The 22566-nt window shown below is 52.2% G+C and overlaps 1 protein-coding gene across 8 annotated transcripts in view; it reads left to right on the top strand.

The window, feature by feature from the left end:
* The first annotated feature begins 216 nt into the window (after positions 1-216).
* The window catches only part of Agap1 (ArfGAP with GTPase domain, ankyrin repeat and PH domain 1), a 526342-nt gene continuing 503992 nt past the window's right edge, over positions 217-22566 (top strand). For all 8 annotated transcript variants that reach the window (XM_045148441.1, XM_045148443.1, XM_045148445.1 and 5 more), the window contains exon 1: positions 217-403. In XM_045148441.1, the coding sequence (XP_045004376.1) occupies positions 241-403 (163 nt within the window). In that variant the 5' untranslated portion in view covers positions 217-240. The remainder of the gene's footprint in view (positions 404-22566) is intronic.

The raw sequence follows: 22566 nt of genomic DNA on the forward strand, positions 1-22566 counted from the left end.
GGGACGCCGGGGGCCCCGCACACTCCATGAACTGAGCCCGTGGGCCGGACCCGCGGCCGCTTCGTCCGCGCCTTTCTTCTCCTTGCGCCTCCTCCGCCGGCCGCCGGCGGGCCGGGCTCCCCCGGGGGCTGCGGCGGCGCCCCAGGCTCAGCGGCCCGCGGTTCCCCGGGGCGCGGGGTGGCGGCGGCGGCGCTGGTGGAGGGGGGGCGCGCGCGCAGCTCCGGGCGCGACGCCTGCACCATGAACTACCAGCAGCAGCTGGCCAACTCGGCTGCCATCCGGGCCGAGATCCAGCGCTTCGAGTCGGTTCATCCCAACATCTACTCCATCTACGAGCTGCTGGAGCGCGTGGAGGAGCCGGTGCTGCAGAACCAGATCCGGGAGCACGTCATCGCCATAGAAGGTGAGGGCCCGGGGCATCTGGAGAGCGCGGGGAGCGGGCGCCCCTGGCGCGGCGGGGGGTGTGCGCGCGCGGGTCTGCGTGTGTGCCTGTGTGCGTGCGTGTGTACACACGCGCCGGGCCGGGGCACGCGGCTGCCCTACCGAGGGAGCACTGCGGTGGCTTCTTGCCTTGCCAGGCCGGGCGCGCGGCGAGCCTGCCGGGGAAGACGGATCTGGCAGCGTTCATTTGATAATGGACAATAGAGTCTCTCCTGTGAGAAAGTGGCTCGGTGCCGCCCGCCTGTCCCGGCCACAGCCGACGCCTGGGGGCAGCTGTAGGGGATGGCGCCACCCGACCCGTGACAGGTTATCAGGCCCTGCCTGAACGTCTTGCTGGACGTTGAAGACACGTTTTCAGAAAAGCTGCTGCCGGGAGAGTTGCATCGGGTTGCGTATTCAGTCGCTTTAGGGCTGTCTCCCTGCCCAGTTCAGGGTTATCAGAGTGGCAGGGGACTTGGCCTGTGTAGGGAGTCAGCTCTGGCCCCGCCAGCACCACGTCCAAGTGCAGCTCCGCCTCCTGTACTAACTCGAGCCTTCACAGTGTGTTTTGTACCAAGGTTCTGGATCAAATTAGAAGAGCCCTTCTGGGAAAGCAAGCTACTCTACCCCCCCCCCCCCGGGCACTTTGACATGCCTGGCACTGGGGGGGGGCACTTGGTGGAGGATGTAGAGTGGTGGGTGCTATGCTTGTGTGTAGGGAGTTGGAAGGGACAGGTTAGAACACTCCTTCCTCCTCCTGCCTGTCTGCCTGGTCAGTGTGCACTGGAGAGGGCCGGGAAAGGGCTGGACTCTATCCACACCTCCAGCGACTGCTTGGTTGGTTGGTTCCATTGGTCCTGTCACGACTGCCCTGGGGGAGCAGGTGGCATGTAAGTGGGTAGCATGGCATCACAGCGCAGCCACAGTTGATCAGCCGTCTGTCCGCTCACTTTGCTGTTGGCCAGTGACAGTGAAAGGCCTGCAGGGTGGCTTGTACGTAATGCGGTGTCCTGCCAAAGGTTGGTTAGACTTCTGCTGAGGTCCATTCGGCCAGTCCAAGTCCGGCAGGAAGGAGTCCAAAAGCAGAGACCGGCCTGCTGTTGCCTCTACCTGAGGGAGTGAGAGCGCCTGGGCCTTAGGGAGGCTTGGCTTTGGCCCCATGCAGTCTGAACTTCTAACCCCAAAGTGTTTGGGTTTGAAACTTGGCTGCTCATGTGGAGAAAGGTGCATGTTGTGTTGGTGATCTCCTTGGCATCTGGCAGCATCGTGGACTTGAACTCCTTCCCTGGCAGACTGGCTGTCTGTACCCCCGGATGACGGGGTAATTCCAGCGAGGATTCTGGCACCTCTTGTGAGGGCCTGGCTTGCAGTATACCTGGGCCCATTGAATGTGCCTGGCTGCCTTGTCACTGATGTAAGATACTTCCAGACGCATGGAGGGTCAGTGCCTCAGTGCTTCTGAGACTTGGGCGTCCTGGGACCTTCCTCCATTGGTTGGTTGTTGATTGTTGGGGGTTGCTGAGGATGGGTTCCTCCAGACCGCTGACTCGGTCTGTGTTGGGGGTAGGGGAAGGTGCACTGTGCTGCTCTCTGTCCAGCTCTCTGGCCGCGTCCACAGAGACCTGATGGACCCCTCTGAAAGCTGGTGTCAGGTGTGCAGCGTACCTGAGGAACACCTTGCTGCAGTGAGAAGGACGACTCACCAGGCCTCACTTCCGTTTCCCATTCTTGAAGCTGCACTCTGGGGTCTTCTGCGCTTCCAGTGAAGCAATTTGACTTTCTAGCAAGAGGATGTGGTTACATTTTTTCTTCTCTTAAAAAATAAAGTGTGGTTCTGAGATGATGGTTCCTTGATAGCTTAATGCCTGCCTACCTTTTCAATCCAGACTCTTCTTGGCTGGAATCCTTGTCGTAGGTAAGAAGTTCAGAACCAGTGGACACACCTTTCTCGCGGCAGGGCGTGGTTGATGTAGTGAGGCTTAAGAAGCATCTGGATGCACCTCTGTTCTTTGCACGGCTTCATATTGTGCAGGAGGCAGATGTTGGTCGGGAGACTGACCCCTCAACATTGAATGGACGTTGTTCAAAGTCTCTTCTGAGCCAAGGGGTCATTTGGGCTCCAGGTCTCTGGCTTCTCAAAGCAGTGCTCTTTCAGTACCTCGCCCCAAGCCTCCTAATTAAATGGAGGTTCATTTGTTAGAATGGAATGTTCTCTCTGTCAGCTTTAAGATATGGGCGGGTCTTACATCTGTTCCTTGCCTTGTGAGGGGAGAGGGGTTGCTCAGCTGTGGCAGGGTGACATTTTTGGGTGAGAAGAGAAATGTGCAGAAACAGTTTGGACAGCTGTGTCCAAAGGCACTGACGTGGGGCTACAGAGATGGCACATGCTTGGAGGAGCCACCATTGCACATGTGCCCCACCGCCACACTGACTAAACTGGAACTCCCTGCACCAGGAGACAGACCCAGATACGCCGAGTGTGAGTGCATGTGGGTGGCTCAATGGTGCAGTTGCAAAATTTTCTAAATTCTAAAAATTTAAGATGTAACCATTTCTAGCCAGGAAAGCATATGCATATGATAGCAAATATTTTAAACATCACTTGCCCCACAAAACCCAAAATTTGTCATTTTAGAAGATTCCCGGTAAGACTTTTCTCCCATCTGTGTGCACATGAAACTATTTCTACAGCTTTCTGATTTTGTAATGTGAGCCTTTTCCAATGTTATGAGAACTTTGGAAGGCACCATTTCTTAATGTTTAATTTTTATTTATTTTCTTATTTTGAGGGGGGAGGAATGGGCATGCCAGGGCCTCCAGCCACTATAAGTGAACTCCACACACATGCACCACCTGTGCATCTGGCTTATGTGGGTACTGGAGAATTGAACCTGGGTCCTTAGGCTTTGCAGGTAAGCACCTTAACTTCTAAGCCATGTCTCCAGTCCCAGATAACATTTCTTTATTGACATGGTATGTACCCTAATTTGTTTAAAATTTCCCTGTTTGCTGGCATCTATAGACATTTTTGCTGTTGGGGCGAGGCACAGCCTTGGGAAGGAGAAAGATGTTTTGGCTAGTGGTCAAGTCCAAGTGAGTTGAGGTGGGCCTGGATTGGAAAATTTCTTAATGGTGAACTGAATTTAATATATTTTAGCTGAAATAGCTCCTCAGAGAGTCCTAATAAAAATGGGTTTGAGCTCCTAAGATATATGCCATTTTGCATTTAACCTTGTTTTGACCTGTCTAAAAAGCAGTTTTTTTTTTTACTTTTTAAAAAAATGTGTGTGTGTGTGTGTGAGAGAGAGAGAGAGAGAGAGAGAGCCAGAGAGAGAGAGAGAGAATTGGTGCACCAGGGCCTCCAGCCACTGCATTCAAACTCCAGATGCATGCACCTTGTGTGCATGTGTGACCTTACACAAGCATAACCTTGTGCATGTGGCTGATGTGGGATCTGGGGAGTTGAACATGGGTCCTTAGGCTTCACAGGCAAGTGCCTTAACTGCTAAGTCAGTTCTCCAGCCCAGAAGCAATGTTTTTTAAATCTTTATTTTATACTTAGAGAATCCCCTTCCCTTCCAGATCTCTGGGGTTCATGAAAACATTGCTGATTGCTTTCCTACTGAGCTGAGCAGATTTCTGGCATGTCCCATAGGAGAGTGGCCTGCTGTGAGAGTAGCATGTTGGCTTCCTTTACCACCAAGCCTAGAAATGAACCGGTGGGTGACCCACCTCACCTCCAGTCCAGCAGCAGCCTGTCTGGCTTCACCTCCAGTTCTCCTTTAAAGAGCCTGTCTGGGGTGGATGGATTGAGGCAAATGAGTCAGCTGCCTTTCTTGTTAAATAAAGCTTGTTGTTAAGGCTGAAGCCTCTGTGAGCGATCACAAGTTGTAATTCAGCCTGCTAGCAGCTCGATTCCCAGGTTCCCAGGCTCTGGGTGGAGACCCCAGCGTGCATTCATGCCTCTGTCCTTTCCAGGCAGTGGCTCAGTAGACACTGTCCTGGGCTGGCCTGGTCTGGCATGAGCACTTAGGAAGGGCTTCTCACAGTATAGCGCCATGGCTCCTTGGGAGCTTCTAAGCCCTGACTTTCAGGGGACCTGGGAGGATGGGCAGAGCGTGTTCACACGATGCCACGATGCAGCTGTGCTGTGGAATATCTGTGCCTGGCAGCGTTGAGTATTGAACTTGATGTCAGTTCATCCTGGGGCAACTCCAAAATAGATGCCACCTAGAAAGTATAGCAAACTTGCCCCAGAGAGGTGTGCTGCCTAGGGCCAACCTTGGCACTGGCTCTAGTACCTCACGAGATAGACATGAGCTCCTGCTGTGCACAGTTCCCGTAGCAATGGTGCCAACCATCTTGGATGTAAGTTTCTTGACTCAAGATGAAAAGGGCTTGGGCTATCACCAGTAACCAAAGCATCATGTTCCTACAGAGTTGCTCGCTTCAGTGAAGTACTGTAAGAGTTTGTTTTCATGGAGAAGTTTATTTAGTCTGGTTGTTACAGGTGTGCGTGTTTAGGGAAAGCAGCGTCTTCCTGCCAGGGTAAATGTCATTTTCCTTGGGCACTGTGTGTCTGTTGATGGTATTTCAGGCTTAATCAGAGGTTGCAGCATCCCTGCCTCCTTGGGGGAGATAGAGCTCTGTGAGCTGTTGTTTCCAGGAGAAACCTCATACCTGGCCAGCATGGGGGGCCCTGCACCATCTGGGCGGCCCCTGTGAGTGGGCCTTATCTCTTTGGAGCCGAGGCCTTCCTGCCATGTTTGCCAGCTGCCCTCAGTTCACCTGCAAGACAAGGAGCCCTGTCAAGGCAGATGCCAGGCCTTGCCCGGGTTCACTTCAGTTGTTCTGTGTGTGTCTGCTTTTGAAGAACCCCAGGACTTTGTTGACCCATTCACTTGCCATTGGTTGGTATTTCCTCCCAAGAGTGAGTCCTTTTGTACCTCATTGGTGGTGTGAACAAAGTTTATTCTCCTGCAGATGCAAAACCCATTCTCAGAGCACAGAAGTTAGAGATGGGACTAAAACACCATGTGGTGTTTTACAGAAAGAAAATGAAGTTTTCTTTCGTGCATGTAGGCAGGGGCTAAAACCGATATGCTTGCTAAACCTTGGTGACTTTCAAATGGATGCTGTGTAAATGTTGGTGTTCATGTTGGGAGCAGGTGCATTTTAGGGACTCAGTGTCACTGGGCGATACAGATGAGTGGCAGACTGCTCTGTGTCAGTTAGCAGTGGTTCTCAAATTTGAGTGTGCAAGCAAATCATATAGAAGGCGTGTGAAAACAAACTCTAACCCCCCTCCTCCTGTCTTCTGGTTTTGTAGGCCTGGAATAGGATTTGAGAACTTGTATTTCTAGCAAGGTCTGTGATCTGCTGCTGTGGTGTGCCCCCTGCGCAGGCAGCAGAGCCATCCCCAGCAGTGGCTCAGGGAGTTGCTAGGGGCACAGAATTTAACCACAGGGCAGCAGAAGGTACTGAGTCCAGCTTTGGAAGATTTCAGGGCCATGTTTATGCTCCTCCGTGATGCTGACCGGATGAGTGCCCTGTGGATGTGCAGTTTCTGAGGAGCGGTCAGAGGACGGTCTGTGGAGTGGAGCCAGCACCCTGTTACTTCCTCAGTTGCAGTTCTGTGGCTTTCCCACTCTTTAAGAGTGTGGAGTGGGGGTTGTGTGTGTGGTGGTTTGATTCACGTGTCCCCCATGAACTTAGGTGGTCTGAATGCTAGTTTCCCAGCTGATTGAGGTTTGGAAATTAACACCTCCTGGAGGCAGTGTATTGTTGGGAGCAGGCTTATGGGTGTTATAGCCAGCTTCCCCTTGCTGGTATTTGATACACTGTGCTGTTCCTGTTGTCTACCTGATGTTGGCCAGGGGGTGATGTCCACCCTCTGCTCATGCCATCGTTTTCCTTGCCATCATGGAGTATCCCCTCAAGTCTGTAAGCCAAAATAATTCCTCCCCCCCCCCAAAAGCTGCTCTTGGTCGGGTGATTTCTACCAGCAATGTGAACCTGATTGCAACACTAATGTTGGTACCAAGAGTGGCATTGCTGCTAGACACTGACTGTGGCTTCGGCCTTTTGGAGCTGATTTTCAAGAGGAATGTGGAAAGATTTGAATCCTTGGCCTAAGAGACATCTTGCAGTGTTGTAAGTACAGCTTGATGGACTATTCTGGTCAGAGTTGCAAGATCTGAACACAGTAAGAACTAAGGACTGTGAGGTTTGGCTTGTGAAGGTGAGAAAGTGCTTGCTTTGGACTGGGCTAGAAGCAGTTTATGTGAGAGGCTTGTTGTTATGCCTGTGTCCTGAGAATTTATGCAGGGTTGCTTTGTGTAGAAATGGACTGGTGTGAGCAGAGGGATATGGCACAGAAAAAATGAAATCTTTGGGCTGAAACTTCTGCCCCTTCATCTGCAATTATATGAGAGATTACAACCTTTGAGAGTAGGCCAGCTGACCTGCATTGGGCAACAGGAAGAATGTAGACTCTTTTGGAAGGGGACTGGGTGCTGAAGGAGCGTCCTGTTCTTTAAAGTCTGCTTTATTTCTCCCTGGATTAACAAATTTGCACCCTACCTGGTATTGTGGATTATAAGAAATGCAGGAAAGAGGGGGTCATTGAGTTTGCACCACGGTCTTGTTCTTTGGAAATGGCCGTGGGCAGTGTGAAGCAGGTTTGTAGGATGCCTGCATGGAGCCATGAGGATGAACTGTGGGTTGCAGTGGAGACCCAGTGGAGATGCCGGGACCACAAGATGGGTGTCAGGAGAGCTGCCGGCCCGGATGAAGTTTTCCAGGGCTGTGAGGTGGAATTGGAACTCCAGAGTCTCATCAGTGATTAGAATTATTGGACTTGGAGACTTGTCATTGACTAGAGTTGTTGGACTTAGAACTACAGAGTTTGATATTTGCCCTGGTGGTTTTAAATCTTGTATTTGTTGAATATATCTTTGCAATGCCCAGTGCCATCTTTTGTGAATGTTTATTCTGTGCCACTTTTTTTTTTTTTTTGGTATAATATTATGGCTCGATTAAAAGATCTTGTACTATGGAGGAGGTTTGGACATCATTAGGATTGGTAAAAAAAATATGGGGACTATTAAAGTTGGATTGAATGCATTGCATTTTACATCATGGATGGTTATCAGTTCATGGAGGGCAGGGGTGGAATGTGGTGGTTTGATCCAGGAGTCTCCCATAAACTTAAGTGTTCTGAATGCTAGCTGATGGAGGTTTGGGAATTAACGCCTCCTGGAGGGAGTGTGTTGTTGGGGTTGGGCTTGTGAGTGTTATAGTCAGTTTCCTCATGCCAGTGTTTGGCATTCTCCTGTTTCTGTTGTCTACCTGATGTTGGCCAGGGGGTGATGTCCACCCTCTGCTCATGCCATCGTTTTCTCCTGCCATCATGGAGCTTCCCTCAAGTCTGTAAGCCAAAATAAATCTTTTTTTCTAAAAGCTGCTCTTGGTCAGGTGATTTCTGGCAGCAATGTGAACCTGACTGCAACAATGTGTGTATTTGTTGTTTTTTTTCTTGGGGGGGGCGGTAGGGTCTTGCTCTAGCTCAGGCTGACATGGAATTCATTATGTAGTCTCAGGGTGGCCTCGAACTCCCAGCAATCCTCCTGCCTAGGTGGCCTCCCTAGTGCTGCGATTAAAGGTGTGCGCCACCACGCCCAGCGCTGGTAGGTTTGTAAACACCGTGTCCAGGCAAAGCACGAGCCTCTGTACAAGACGAGCCGGATGTTCGCAGCAGTTCACAGGAGCTGTGGAGGGGCGTGAAGGTGACTCAGAAGGCAGAGCAGCACCTATAGCAGCTGTGGGAGCCTTCCAAACAAAACCTGTGGCTGCCTTCCCACCACCTCCTTTTGTCCAAGCCAGACCTTTTCTTTTGTCTGGCTCTTCCCCTGCCCCTGGATGCCCGTAGGTGGGTCGAGCTTGTGCGTCCCACTCTGGCCGATCCAGGCTTCTGATGTGGTTTGTCTCATGTTTCCCCAGCACTCAGATGCACTTTGCGCCTCCAACAGTCCGGGACCTTGGCACCCTTCGTCTAAGTGATTGAGCCCAGCAAAGCTGAATGAGGCTTAGTTGTTTTTAAGCCCCAGGTTTGGGGTTCTGAGCCGGTGCTTAGGCACATAATTCCTTCTCTTTGTTAAGTACCTTTCTTTGAGGAGGAGGAGAATGTACTGTCCAGATGTTAATCTCTAATCTTTGCAGCACCTGTTGTTCTGGGACTGCAGAGCCCGGCTTCGTGTGCCGCGGGGCATCCTGGCTCCGGGGCGGCCGCCCTTCCGTGCAGTGTGAGTAGTCTGCAGCCAGTCGTGTGCTTCCTCCGAGATGTGGCAGTGCCCATTCAGGAAGGGCCAGCATTACTTTGTGGGTGCAGTCTCTTCATTGACAGCGCCTTCTGCTCACAGCCCACCGGGCCAGAGAGAGGAACCCCGCGGTGTCTGGGGCGTACGGGGTAGCAGTGGGGGGAGGTGGAGGGGAGAGCAAACGCCATGTGGGCAGATGAGCTTGTTGATGGGTGGGTCCAGCCGCTGTTCGTGTGCAAGGCAGGGACGTGATCCACACAGAGCAGACTAAATACAGGCCTGAGGGTGGGGACCAGAGCCTGACAGGGTGCTGTGACTGCCCTAGTATTGTTTCTCCCCCTGGTAATCAGGACGCCACCAACCCTGAACAGGTGGCCACCCAACATTGTCTGGGAACAGATTGGGGTTTTGTGTAAGCAGGGGCTCATTTGCAAATCTCACCCATCTCTATTTGATGGGGATTGTCTTTTTTGGGGCTGCAGTATTGGAGCAGGTGGGCAGTGTTTCCACCTGAGTGGAGTCTCGCCCTCGGCAGCTCATGAGTGCCCTGGTCATGAGTGTCATGAGTTGAGCCTTTTTATTGTGTGTGTGTGGTGGTGGTGGTGTGTGTGACACCCGTGTGTGTGTGTGTGTGTGTGTGTGTGTGCGTGTGTGTGTGCAGATGCATGTGTGGAGGCCAGAGGAGACCCTGGGGTATCTCTTCTCCATTGCTCATCTGTGTTTCCCTGAGATGGAGTCTCACTGAACCTGGAGCTGCCCTTTTAGGTTAGACTGGCTATTCAGCAAGTCCTAGCAATTCTCCTGTCTCATCTCCACAGGACTGGGGTTACCGACTGGCATGCCTTGCTCAGCCATTGACTTGGGTGTTGGCGAAACCAAGTGAGGTGGTCTCCGGCCCTCATGATTGTGCGGCGAGCGCTCTTATATGCTGAGCCACGTCCCTAGGCCTCTGTTCCTGCCATTTTAAGCAAGGATGGGAAACAGTTTTGATGTATCTGGAAGAATTCCAAATAATTACTGGTCATGTTCACAAACAATTTATGTTAGGTCTTAGTAATGTCAGCAGTCAACAGGCTCTAGCAAACAGGACTGTTGACTTCCATCTTAGGATGGGGCCTCCGGGATCCTTTAACCTCTTTCTCAGAGAATGGGCTTAAAGGGTACCAGTCACTATAGGAGAATTTAACTTAAAAATATTTTTATTTATTATTTATTTGCAATAAGAGAGAGAGAGAGACAGACAGACAGACAATGAGAATATGAAATTGAATGGGCATGCCTGGGCCCCTAGCCGCTGCAAATGAGCTTGAGATGCATGTGCCACCATGTGCATCTGACTTTACATGGGTTCTGGAAAGTCAGACATGGGTTGTTAGACTTTGTAGGCAGGTGCCATCTCTCCAGCCATAATTTAACTTTTATCTTTTGAAAAGCTGTGTGTGTGTGTGTGTGTGTGTGTGTGTGTGTGTGTATGTGTGTGTGTGTGTGTTTTGGGGTGTGGTATTGCACATGTGTGTATACATGCTTCATGTGCACTGATATAGTTGCTGGAGAAGACATTGAACTCTGCTGTTCCTGCATTGCTGCACCAAGACAGTCTCACTGAACCTAACAGTCTGCATCTTTTCGTCAGACTGACTGACTAGTGATCCACAGCCATCTTCTCGTCTTTGTGCCTCTCTTCCCCTCCCTGCACCTGCCTGGGGTTATGGGTGGGAGTGGCCGTGCCTGGCTTCTTACATGGATACCAGGGTCAGACTCCGCTCTTAGCATTGAGTCATTTCCCCAGCATAGTTTTGGTGAGCAGGGACATACTGACGGCAGTGAGGACACCGACTGTGGACATACAACATTGGAGACATTGAACAGAAAGAAATGGTTAACATTTGTTACTTTTGGTTTTATAACAGGATTTCTTTTTTTTTTTTCAAAAAAATGTTGGGGACCCAGCACAAGGCCATATGGCAAGTGATCTAGCCGCAGCGGGATGTAGGTTGGGTGGAGAGCGTGGTCTTTCTGTGGTGGTGGCTTTCAGTATGATGCGGTCTTACTGATAAGGTCTTGGACGTTCGTAATGAAGGAGAAACTAGTTTGGAAAGAACCTCTGCGCTCGCGCCCCGGCTGCCCTGTCCGGCTGAGCTCTGTGAAGAGGAGGTGTGTGGTTCTCAGCTAGGACATCTGGAAGCCTGTCTGGCCACACTTGTCTGCTGATCAGTGGCCTGGGCTGTTTGCTCCTGTCAGCAGCCCAGCCTCTGTAGCTCTTACTTTTGCCAATTTCTTAAAAAAAAGTATTTTCTTTATTTATTTGAAAGAGAGATAGGCAAGAGAGCGAGAGAATGGGCATGGCAGGGCCTCTAGACACTCCTCTAGAACTCCAGACACATGTGCTACTGACTTATTTGGGTAGTGGAGAATGGAACCTGGGTCCTTAGGCTTCGCAGGCTAACCGCTAAGCCGTCTATCCAGCCTCCCCCTTTGACAAATAATAGAAACAAAGATACCCGAAATGTAGGGCAGTTGGCTTTGCAGACCATGTGTGTTGACGGACTAGACACAGGCTGCGCGGCAGGCACCACCTTGGGTGGGTGCCTGGTTGTTAGAAGGCCGCTGGTGGGTACACTCAGACGAGCCTTTGGTCCTGTTTCCTCAGTTCCACGGCGTGTAGGCTGGAGGGGAGCTGGGGTGCCCTGGCTTTATCTTCCCTGGCTCCATATGGCACTGAGGACAAGGCTACCAGCTCCCTAGGCCGAGAGAGGACTTTGCAGCTTCCAAGGTCCACTTTAGGACACTGCCTCCCTGCCTGCATTTCATCCCCTCAGACATGTGCTTTAAACGAACATCAGAGTGGCTGGTTTGTACCACACACATGCGCACATGTCTGTCTGTGTGTAGCTGTGTGTAACTGTCATCCTATGGGTGGTGGCTGTGAGGTCCTGGGACTGGAGCTGGGCCCCATGTGCTCTGCCTGACCCTTGGCAGACTGTGGACAGCTGCGGCATGTTCACCCTGAGCCTCCCTCCTACTCTGATCTGCCCTGGGCTGAAGATGACCACTGGGCTTGCCTTGGTATTTGAAAGGAAACTGCCTCTCAGGGACTGGCCTCAGCTGTCTGTGGTCCTAATAGCTACATATTATCACTATTCAGTTTCTGCTGTTGTACAATTAGGGCCAAGACACAAAAGAAGAGAAGCCAGTGTTGCCAGCCCAATCCTTGGGGGTTGTTTCCTTTGTTCTCTTCTGCTGTCCTGGGAGCCGCCCCTCCCCGCCCACATAGCCTGTGCTAAGCCAGGCCAACGAGGAAGGACTGTCCCCCAGTGGACCAGGGCCGTGTGAATTTCTCCAGTGGCTTTACAGAGACAAATATTTATTTTGAGGGCTGGTGGTGGGAAGGGCCACGTTTATCCTCACTTTGTTTGGGATGGGAAGTAGCTAATGTGAGACTCAATAGAGAGATTTTTATCGAGTCCCTGCCTCGGGTAGAGCTGGCCTCTGGGCTGTCCCTGCTGGCAGATGAGCCGGGCGTTGGTCTTTCTGTGGGGTGAAGGTCAGGGAGGGTCTCAGAAGCCGTGTATGGTAGGTGCTGAGCACTAACGGTGGACTCTGCCTCTGCGCAGTGTAGGAGGAGCCATGTCTTGGGGCCAGGGTGTAGGTCGTGAGAAGGCAGGGACACCATGGAGGCCAGGTCGGGCTTGGGGGTCGCATGAGTGAAACACATGTAACTCCACAAGTTGGCGGGGGATGCAGCCTGAGGGTGCCTGTGAGTCTGGGTTGCAGGGGGAGAGGAGATGAGGCACTCGGGGTGTGGAGGCGTGCCGGTATGCCACGTAGAAAACACCCTGGGGTTTGAGTGGAAGGGAGACGTTTGGCGGGTGGTTGTGTAGGACGTGTAGAGGTGGTCCTGTCCCTGGGGATGGGATTGGAGGCTTGAAGCGGGTCAGGAGGCAGGCACGTATGGGACAGTATTACAGCCTTTGGCTTTCTGCAGATTCCTGCATGGCTGTGTGAGGTGAGAACATCAGTGAACATCCCTAAGAGTGCGGTTAGTATGGACCCATCTCCAGGCCCCGCCTCAGAGTCAGCACAGTGAGGGGTTCACATGCTTGAGATTCTGCAGGCTATCCCTCCTTCCCCGCCATGGCAACTTGTCCCCAGGCAGCCTTCTGACCCAGTGGACCTTTTGCAGAGCAGTATGAGCGGGAGCATTGCCTCATGGTGCTGTCCCATCTGTCTGTCTGCACGTTTTTTCACACAGAGGCTTTAGCCTACAGAGTTCTTGAACCAGGTGCAGATATGAACACCATTGCAAAGGAGGGACAGGGGCAGGGGCTGGCTTCTGGTCGGGTGTGCACTGGGCTGGGTGAGCCCAGGAAGGCGGGCAGCGTGGAGGCCCAGGGGTTCCAGGAGCAAGCCCTGTTTGCATCCTGGAAGATGGAAAGCTTATAACTGGACAGAGAGTCTCTGACCTCAACCTGAGGCTCACATAGAACAGACAGAAAAGTTCAGTTTGGGCTAGGCATGGTGGCACATGCCTTTAATCCCAGCGCTTACGAGGTAGAGGTAGGAGGATGGCCATGAGTTTGAGGCTCTCCTGAGGCTGCATAGTGAATTCCAAGATAGCCTGGGTTAGAGTGAGTCTGACCCTATCTAAAAAAGAAAGGGGGAAAAAAACAAACAAACAAAAGAAAAAGAAACAAAAGAAAATTTAAGTTTGCTCTGTTTCTCTGTCAGTGCTTGTCTGGTTGGTTACTTTAGGCTGGGGAATTGCTTGTGCAGTATCTCTTTCTGGAAATAGTGTAGAGCTGGAGGGTTTTTCTCTGGGTAAACTTCCCAAGGTCCCTGCTCTTTCCCCGGGTTCCCAGCTCACCAGGAGGATCTGCAGGTGCTGCTAGACTGAGGGAAGCTGTCACCTGGTGCTTCATGCACACCCTGCTCCTCTCTGGGATGGTGAGCAGGGCTTGATTGCTGTTGCTGTTTGTAAGAGCGGCTCGCAACTCCAGACGGGGCTGGCAGGACAGAGGCTTTTTTCCAGAACACCATGTCACCCTTCATGATGGCCTGCTCCCTCAGGCTTTCTGGGTTGCAGGTGGTGTAGTTGGAGAATGTCAGATCTTACGAGCCTCACTTAAAGGAAGCTAGGGCAATCCTCCACTTGGGGCTACAAATTTTGGGGTGCTTTTGCTGTTTGTGGTGTGTTCAGGAGTGTGCTCTGTTCTCCTGAGTTGAGGCAGCCTTCCTCTGCCTATGGACGCCATTCCCAGCATTCCATGGGTCTGTCCAGCAGAGTGTGTCCTACTCGTAAATGGATTGAGATTGGGTGATCCAAATAGTTTACTGATTTGATTTGCTGATTAGCCACCTCCCAAGAGGGGCGATCTTCCCTAAAAAGCCCTAGGACACCTGATCTAATTGCTGTGCGTGTGTGCGTGTGTGTGTTTGGAAGGGCAGCCCCTCATTTGGGCTGTGGTGCTTTGGAGGTGTCGTAGGACCTTGCGCTTGGGTGGTACTGGGTCGATTGTTGTACCATCAGAACCGATGTCATTTCCTGCTGGGGACCGAGAGCCCTGGCCTGCAGAACTGACCCGCACTCCTGCATCACTGGGTTCCTGGAGGCCCTGTGGAAAGAGTGCTTGCTCTCCTTGGCTTCCATGTCAGCATTTAACAAGTCTGACATTTGATATGGGTCTTTGATTAAATGAGACAGGGCTGGAGACATAGCTTAGTGATAAAGGCGCATGCCTGTGAAGCCTAAGGACCAGGTTCAATTCTGCAGGACCCATGTAAGCCAGATGCAAGATGGCGCATGTGTCTGGAGTTTGTTTGTAGTGGCTAGAGGCCCTGGCATGCTCATTCTCTCTCTTTGTCTCTCAAAAATAAATAAATAGAAATAAAGATTAAAAAATAAACAAATGAGACAGATCTTGCTAAGTTACCCATTTTGGCATTGGACCTGTGACCCTCCTGCTTCAGCAGTGCTGGGATTACAGGCGTGTGCCATGCACCTTGCTGGAGCTCTGTGTTTAGAGTCTTCAGTCCCTGAGGTGCCCGTTGCCCCATTCACTCCTCCCTTGCTCCAGAGCCCAGGACCAGATTACCTGGTGAGGTTGGATTCAGCTGAGGTCAGGCTTTCTAGTGTGTTCTACTCAGTTTTACCCACAGGCTGCTCCCAGCAAACAGGGAGGAGTCTGTGTTCTCAGAAGAGCAGGGTGTGGCTTGTGTGTGCCACATGCCAATGTGGTGCCTCTGTGTCTTTTGTAATGTGCACCTGAGTTTGTGCGCAGGGTCTCTAGAAGAGATACCCTAGTTACAAGCACCTTGGTCTGCAGGAGACCTGGCTTGAGTTTCCACCAGGCGTGGAGATACAGCATGTTTATGTCATTGCCAGCAGCACTGGTATGGTGGTCAGTGAGGCTGTTTTGTGTGTGAGGCCTATGGCATTCAGCTCTGAATCTTTTCTCTGGGCCATGACTTTTAGGGGCCCAGCCTCCAAGTCCGGGGTCGAGCCTGTGTCTCTGCAGTGTTAATTATGGAATCCGTGAGAACCGAATTCCTATTCCCACACCTGACCCACACTGGGCCCATGTAGGGCACACCTTGGGGTTTGTCCTTGAGCCAGTGCTGACCTTGCCCTAGGCTCACTGTCCCCAGCCTTCTCCAAAGAGAGCCCCCCACCCAGCCCTTCCCATCATGCCCCAGAACTGGCTGTGACCCAGCAGCCTTCAGGGAGTATGTAATGTTGGCCACTCACCCACAAGTGTTGGAATTTAGAACAGTTTAGGTCACAGGGCCTTTAGTGTGGACACCAAAACTGTCATTTAAATGCGCCTGTGGGTGTACAGTCTGTAGTGGGGGTCAGACTTTTCATTCTGTCATGATTCTATGCAAAATGCTTTTAGTTGTCACATTTTTAATTACAATATGCCTCAGTGTCCACTCCTAAGCTGTCTCTGTTTCTCACAGTCGTGCCCCTCCTCAAAGTAGAACAGCTTAACTTCTAAACATATCCTCTGCCTTTGAGCCAGGGAGTCCTTCTTCCAGCCTACTCTATAAGGGGACACCATAGCCGGCTCCAGCACCTTCATGGCTGTAGTATCGGATGACTTCCGGGACACATGGCTGCGTAATGTCAACAGTGACCACCTGGACTTCTCTTTCCCAGGGAGGTTCACCTCCGGACCCGCTCAGCTAGGTGTTGCTAATTCTCATTCTCCCATGCCCCTCAGAAACTTACTGTATTGACGAGACAGGAGTGGAGGGAGGGGAGAGGAGGAGAAGGAAGAAAAAGAGGGAGAAGAGGAGAAGGAGAGAGGAAGGAAGCAAGGAGGGAACAGACAGAAGTGAATCTTCACGCCTGTCTTCTCCTCAGGAGGTAGATGTGCGCCCTTCTTGTTCTCAGGAGTCTGGTGTCAGTTCCTGCAAGTTGATTGGGGGTGGGGGGACTAGGGGATGAAGAAACCCTTGGCCACCTTGGCTTGGATGTGCACTGCCCATGTCCGAGGGCGCACTCTGCCCCCTCCAACCACATGTTGATTTTTGAAACAGCCCCTGACTCAGGGTTCTGTAGGAAGAGACCCTGCAACGCTAATAGCAGTGAACTTTACCGAAATATGTGTCTGGAAGATCCATTTTCCATGGTTACGGTTACCTTGGCTCTTGTTATATAACTGTTAGATTCAGAAGCTGGGTGCTTTTAAAGCTGGGGTGCAATGACTTCAGCCATGGGACTGAACTACCTTCTTTCAGGACATAAAACCAGGCATTTTCATTAGACACTTGAGTTTTTTGACCACTTGGAGAACAGGTTGTCATGGTAAGGTTCCTAGCCTTTTTAATTTTTTTTTTTTTGGTGTTTTTATTACTGACTTCCATAATTATAGACAATAAACCATGATAATTCCTTCCCCCTGTCTTATTAAAAGGCCAGAGAAGGTGTGCCCTCAGAGGGTGTGCCCACCTGAGGGTTGCCGAGACTCCTAGCCACAGGAGGCTTCACGAGCCTTTGAGCCCAGGCTCTGGTGTTGCTGCCTAGGACAGTGAACACACAAGGATAAACAAGGGTTGGGTGGGCAGGGGAGATGAGAGGACCCCACACTTTTCACAGAGCCCTTGCTAGCTGCCCACAGGGCTGAGTCCCTTGGGCGCTGAGATAACGAGATCCGAGGCTGCCTGTGGTACTGTCCCTGAGTCCCGGGGAACTGGGGCGGCAACCTGGCGCTCACCCTCCGACCGGCTCTGCCTCCCTCTTGGGGCACACGTGCGCTTGTGTGCTGTTACATTGTACCTGCGGGGCTCTGGGAGAGTCCCTGCCCGGGAGGCACAGGCAGACGGTACCCAGCACCGTGTGCTCCCCGCTCGCCCCCCTCAGCTCAGATGTGAGTCAGGCGGGATTCCTGCCGAGGTGCAAGGGGAGGGGCCGGCCAGAGGCCGGTGGGTGGGAGGCGGCAGGGCGGGCTCCTGCTCCAGCAGGGGGCGGGGTTCGCCTCATGAATGCGAACGACACCATTGCTTGCAGGCATCTCTAACAGCTGCTAGTGCTCCGGATTCCAGAAATTTCTATTAAACATTTCATGAACCACTCTTCATTTTTTTTTCTCACTTCCTAGAGCCACAGTAGTGCCTACTGTCTGCCCAGTGTACTCTGCAAGAGCACGCTAAGGGCTGCACATGCTTTGTGTCATTTTATTACCTGGCTCATACCAGGATGGAAGAGGTGCCAACCCTCTCCCCCCCCAGTTAGCTTGTAGGAGACTCTGAATCCTAGAGAGTTTAAAGCCCAAATCCAGGTGCTATTGGCAGTGGCCAAGGCAGGATATGAACTCAGGACTGGCTGACCCCACGCACCCATGGTGGTATCTAACTTAGTAAAATAGACTCAGACAGGCTTGCCTGGGAGGGAGCCTGCAGACTTGGTCTCTCTGTGTTGCCTGCAGTGCTCCTGCAGACTCCCTCTGTGATTTGAGATGCGCGCGGTGCTCATTGGGTCTTCTATTCCCGAGGTCATCAAGTAGGCCGCTCGCTCGCTAGCTGGATTTTCTCCTTCGTATGCTGGGGTTTGGTGGGGCGGAGACTCTTGACTGATGGTCTCAGTTGAGTGAGGAGGAGGCATCAGGCAAGCTGGCTGCCCGCGATTACAGGTTCTCTGGTTGGGAGGAGGGAGAATTTCCAAACAAAGTGCCTTTGAAATTCACCTGGCTGGGGTGGGGTGGGGCGGTTTGTACTGGTTGGGAATACAGCACAGATTTTTGCCACATGTACCTCATGCTGGTGTAGTTAGTAATGAAGATGCTAGTATGCAGTTAATTTCTTTGGAGATATAAAAATAAGTTACTTTTTCCCATCTATAATTAGCATAATAGACAGAAATTCATGCCCTCAAAATCAAAGCGTTGTGTCTGGGGTCCTGCAAAGGAAGGTGACAGAGGTGGGAGTGCCCAGTGCCATGCCTGGGCCCCTGCTGCTTGTCCCTTTCTGTGGGAGGAGTCCGTGGTCACTGGTTGCTTCCTTCTGGTAGCCTGGCTTACTGGAAGGCAGTGTGTACTCAGGAGGAGATAGCTGGCTGTGGCCATCACCATCACCATCACCATCACCCTGTTACTGGCTTTTATAACTGTGATGCTTGCTTCTTCTTTGAATTCTTTCACATTTGCCTGTGATTTCTTTTTTATTTTTATTTTTAAAAATTTGTATTAACATTTTCCATGATTATAAAAAATATCCCATGGTATTACCCTCCCCCCCCCCATTTTCCCCTTTGTTGCCTGTGATTTCTGTAAGGAATCTCTTTTTCAATTTTGACAGACTGAACTCAGGTCATCATGCTGGCAAGCCTAGTACCTCACTCACCAAGCTATTTTCACCCAGCCCTATATGTTTCCCTAACTGCCCAACTGTCCCCAGGCAGTGATTGATCTCCCACACACAGCAGTAGTCTCCACTTTGGAGACAGCCCCTGTCCTCTGCAAAGGTTGTGTCCCCGGGTCCTGTTCAGCCTCCTGGGGTGAGCATGAGAGGCTGTGGGGTGAAGCCTGGGAGTGGGGAGGCAGCTTGGATATGAGCTGCAGAGAAGTCAGCATGTCTCTCTTTGTGACCTGGAAGCTCAGTTTCCCTGTCCATAAAGTCAGGTGTTTGGCTAAGATCTCTTTTCAACCAGGGCTGTGGGGTGTGGTAGGGTGTAAGCTGTGTTGTGCTCCCCCTGCCCCCCCCCCCCCCCCCGGGACTTGTGGCAGTGTCTGGAGACATGTTTGGTTTACCGCAGTCATGGTGGAGGCTATTGCTGGCACCTGGTGGGTGGAGGCTGGGATGTCGCACTTTGCCTCGGGTCTGGGGCACAGGCCCTGTGCACAGCAAGGCTCCTTGCCTCTGTTTTAGGTGGAATGTTTCAGGCCTGCTTGCCCATGGGCCTGCACAGACCCAGCCCTCAGTTTGTGACTGAGGGTGCCTGGATGTGATATGGGGTCTGTGGGGAGCCCAGGGAAGTCCTTTAACTCCAAGCCCTAAGTTTGATTTTTGTATTTAAATGAAGAATTGGGCAAGCCAAACTGGGAGGGACAGTTATAAAGTTACCACATGTATCCATGGAAGTGCAGAACCAAGGGAAGGGAAATGAACACACCTGCGTGGTCTGAGGGTCCGCGTTGTTGGCCTGGAGGAACCGTGGAAAGGGGGTTTGAGAAAGTGCAAAGGCCCTGCCATGCGGAGGACGGAGGACAGAGGATGGGAGGGTCCAGAGCCCCTGTGGGAGGAGGTCAGGGCTTCTTCCCTGCCTCGTCTCTGCCCAGCAGGGCCTAGGCAAGGGGAAACTCGCCAGAAGCTGGAGGTGCAGGAGTAATGGTTATGCTGCCCAGAGCATGGGCCCTCCCCTGGTGAGCATGTTTGTAACCTTGGGTGGTAGGTCCTGCCTCAGGTGAGCCAGAGCCCATTAGTCTGGGCTAGAGGTGGGCTCAGGAAGAGGCAAGTTGGCCATGAGGCCAAGTTCTGGGGACTGAACTTGACCAGCCACTGTGTGATTAGATGTAAATTCTAGGAAAGGGGCCCTCCCTTCCAGGAGGGGCTCAGGTTGTTTGTGGAAAAACAGATCCAGGGAACTCCTTTAGGCAAGAGATAAGGGGAAGCCAGCTTCCTCTCTGATCTCTAGCAAAGCCCAGAGCCATTCCTGCCTTTTAGTTTTCAGGGGCCCAGTCACCCTAACTGCCTGACAAAGCTACCTGAGTCCCTCCCAGACCTCTGGTTCTTCCTCATCAATAGCCCTCAAACCCAGGTCCTAGGGAAGGCCAGGACGGGGACCCTCTGCTGTAGGGATGTGACCCCAGCAGCCTCTCATTTGCACTGTCCCCCAGCACTGGGTTGCGCTCCTTGACAAAAGCCTAGATTATCAACCAGGCTTCCTATCTCACATTCGTGAGCATTCTCCTGGCTGGCAGGTCTAGGTACTTGCGGTGGGGAGAAAACCCCTGCACTTTCCCCTGGTTGTGGCTTTTGTTATTCCAGAGCCTTGAGGGAGGGGTTCTGTGTACAGGTGGGGTGTTTGGGAGTGAGCGTGAGTCACGTGTGTGTTTGGGAGAGGTCACGGTCACTGTTCCTGGCCCCATGTTGGAGCCCTTCTTGACCAGCTTGTGCTTCGGCAGTGCCCCGAGGTGACTTTGATCATAGTCAAGAGTTTGATCTTCTGTTGTTTGTTTGCCTGTGGGAAAAAGGCCAGGCCTGGGAAGTGCTGGCTGTGCAGGCCTCAGAGTGAGGAAATCACCGTGCACTTCCTCTGTCTCCTGCCCTGCCTCCTGTGTTGGGACATGCCCTTCTGTGCGCAGCTCTCTTCCGGCTTGCTCCCAGCCATGGCCTTGAGGCCTCTGTCCCTTGCCAGGTACGACGTTTGCACCCTCTCCTAGCTACAGTCCTCGGCCTGGTGGGTGGGTGCGGGTCTCAGGCCAGCCCTCCCTGCTTCTCACACACGTCTGGGATCCCTGCCAGCTCTCTCTCTAATTGAGAGGTGGCTTTGCAGCTCTTTCTTGGTGCCAGGTGATTTGGGGCGTGAAGAGGTTTGCAAGTGCTTCTCGGCCATCATCCATCATCCGTCCTCTTAGCTCCTCCCACCGTCGCGCTCAGTCAGGCGTACTGCCTGGCCCGCGGTGGGCTTGTCGTGAGTGTTCACACCACCCTGTCCACCTTTGGGCTGTGCCTCCTTGATTCATCCGTCTACAGATTGCAAACACTGATACAGATTACATGTACGGAACACGTGTACCTTCTTCCTGCCGCTGTTCCCTGGACGCTACAGTGTACAGCTGCTTACCCAGCATTGCCTCTGCTGGCAATCTTTTCAGGTAGCCCACAGGTGATTTAGAGGGTGCAGGAGCATGCACACAAGTTTCGTGCAGATGTGACTTCAGTTCCAGAACCAGCCCCATGGTATTGAGGGAACGCTATACTCTTTCGTTTCTCAACTACAGAGGTGACTCAGGAGGGCAAGATGGAGCTTGACAACTCGCCTTACTGTCAAGTCCCCAAATGTGGTGCCACGCTGTGAAAACTGCTAATCTGGGCTCTCCCAGTCCAGGTTCCATGGTTTGGGAAGTGGGACTGACTGCTAGGACCGAGGTGATTCCTGGCATCTTCCTGCATGTGGACAAGGCTGCCTGCGTCATGGAGCGTTGATCCTGATGGGCCATCCTGTGGTGCCTGTGTGCAGGATCCTTCCATAGACCTTTCGTAGTTAAAAACCAAAAGGCTACTGGAAGGATGCTCAGTGGTTAAGGTGCTTGCTTACAAAGCCCAAGGACTGGGGCTCAATTCCCCAGCACCCACATAAAAGCAGACACACAAAGTAGCGCATGCATCCAGCCCTGGCATGCACCTTCTCTCCTCTCTGTTTGTCTCTGTCTCTCTGCTTAAAAATTACTAAGTTAAAAAAGTTATAAAAAAACACACTCAAAGGCCTGATCTTGTTCATGTTCAGTCCTCCCTCCCTCCCTTCCTTCCTTCCCCTCTTACTTCTGCCCCCCCCCCCCCCCGCCATGTATGGGTGTGTGCATGTGGAGGCCAGAGTTGACACACAGGGTCTTCCCCAGTCATTCCCTCTTTTTCTGAGACAGTCTCTTACTGAATCTGGAACTCAACAATCTGGCTAGACTGGCTGGCCGCAGGCTGCAAGGTCCGCCTGACTCCATCTCCGCAGTGCTGGGTTACAGGTGCTTGCAGGCACAGCTGGCTTTTACCTGGGTGCCAGGGTCCACACTCAGTCCCTCATGCTTGTGCAGTGATTTTACTGACTGGGTCCTCTCCCAGCTTCCCCCTCAGTGTTCTTGAGCCTGGTTCAGCTCTTTCCAATAAGTTGGGACATTGTAGCTTTTCAGGTTTTAACTTTGACAACCCTGAGGACCCCGAGGACATGGTGAGCCTGTGTGTATGGCCCATGGGCTTGTGACTGTGGTTGTGTGACCAGGCACAGGTGACCGTGCATGCGCCACCTTGGTGTGCATCAGCATGTTGATACACACAGATGTCTTCCCCATGGAGAATATGGTGTCTGGCAGCTTGCAGAATTCATAACTAAATCCCAAGCATAAATCCAGACAGGCCTTGCCTTCCCTGAGCCTTTAAATGGCTCACCAAGGCTTTCAGAATGAAATGGGCATGTGGCAGGCTCTCCTTGAAGACTCTGTAGCACGAGTCACAGGGAAAATCGAGAAATGCATATGGGATCCCCCGTGCTGCAGCCGACCCCTTTGTGATGGGCCCGAGTGCTGTCCGCCGGGTTGCCTGCTGGTCCCTGTAGACAGCACCATCCACTGCTATCTGTGACTGGCCCTTATTTGCCTCAGGCTTCACTCTGTGTGAC

This window comes from Jaculus jaculus, chromosome 4, assembly GCF_020740685.1.
Source record: "Jaculus jaculus isolate mJacJac1 chromosome 4, mJacJac1.mat.Y.cur, whole genome shotgun sequence".
NCBI lineage: Eukaryota > Metazoa > Chordata > Mammalia > Rodentia > Dipodidae > Jaculus > Jaculus jaculus.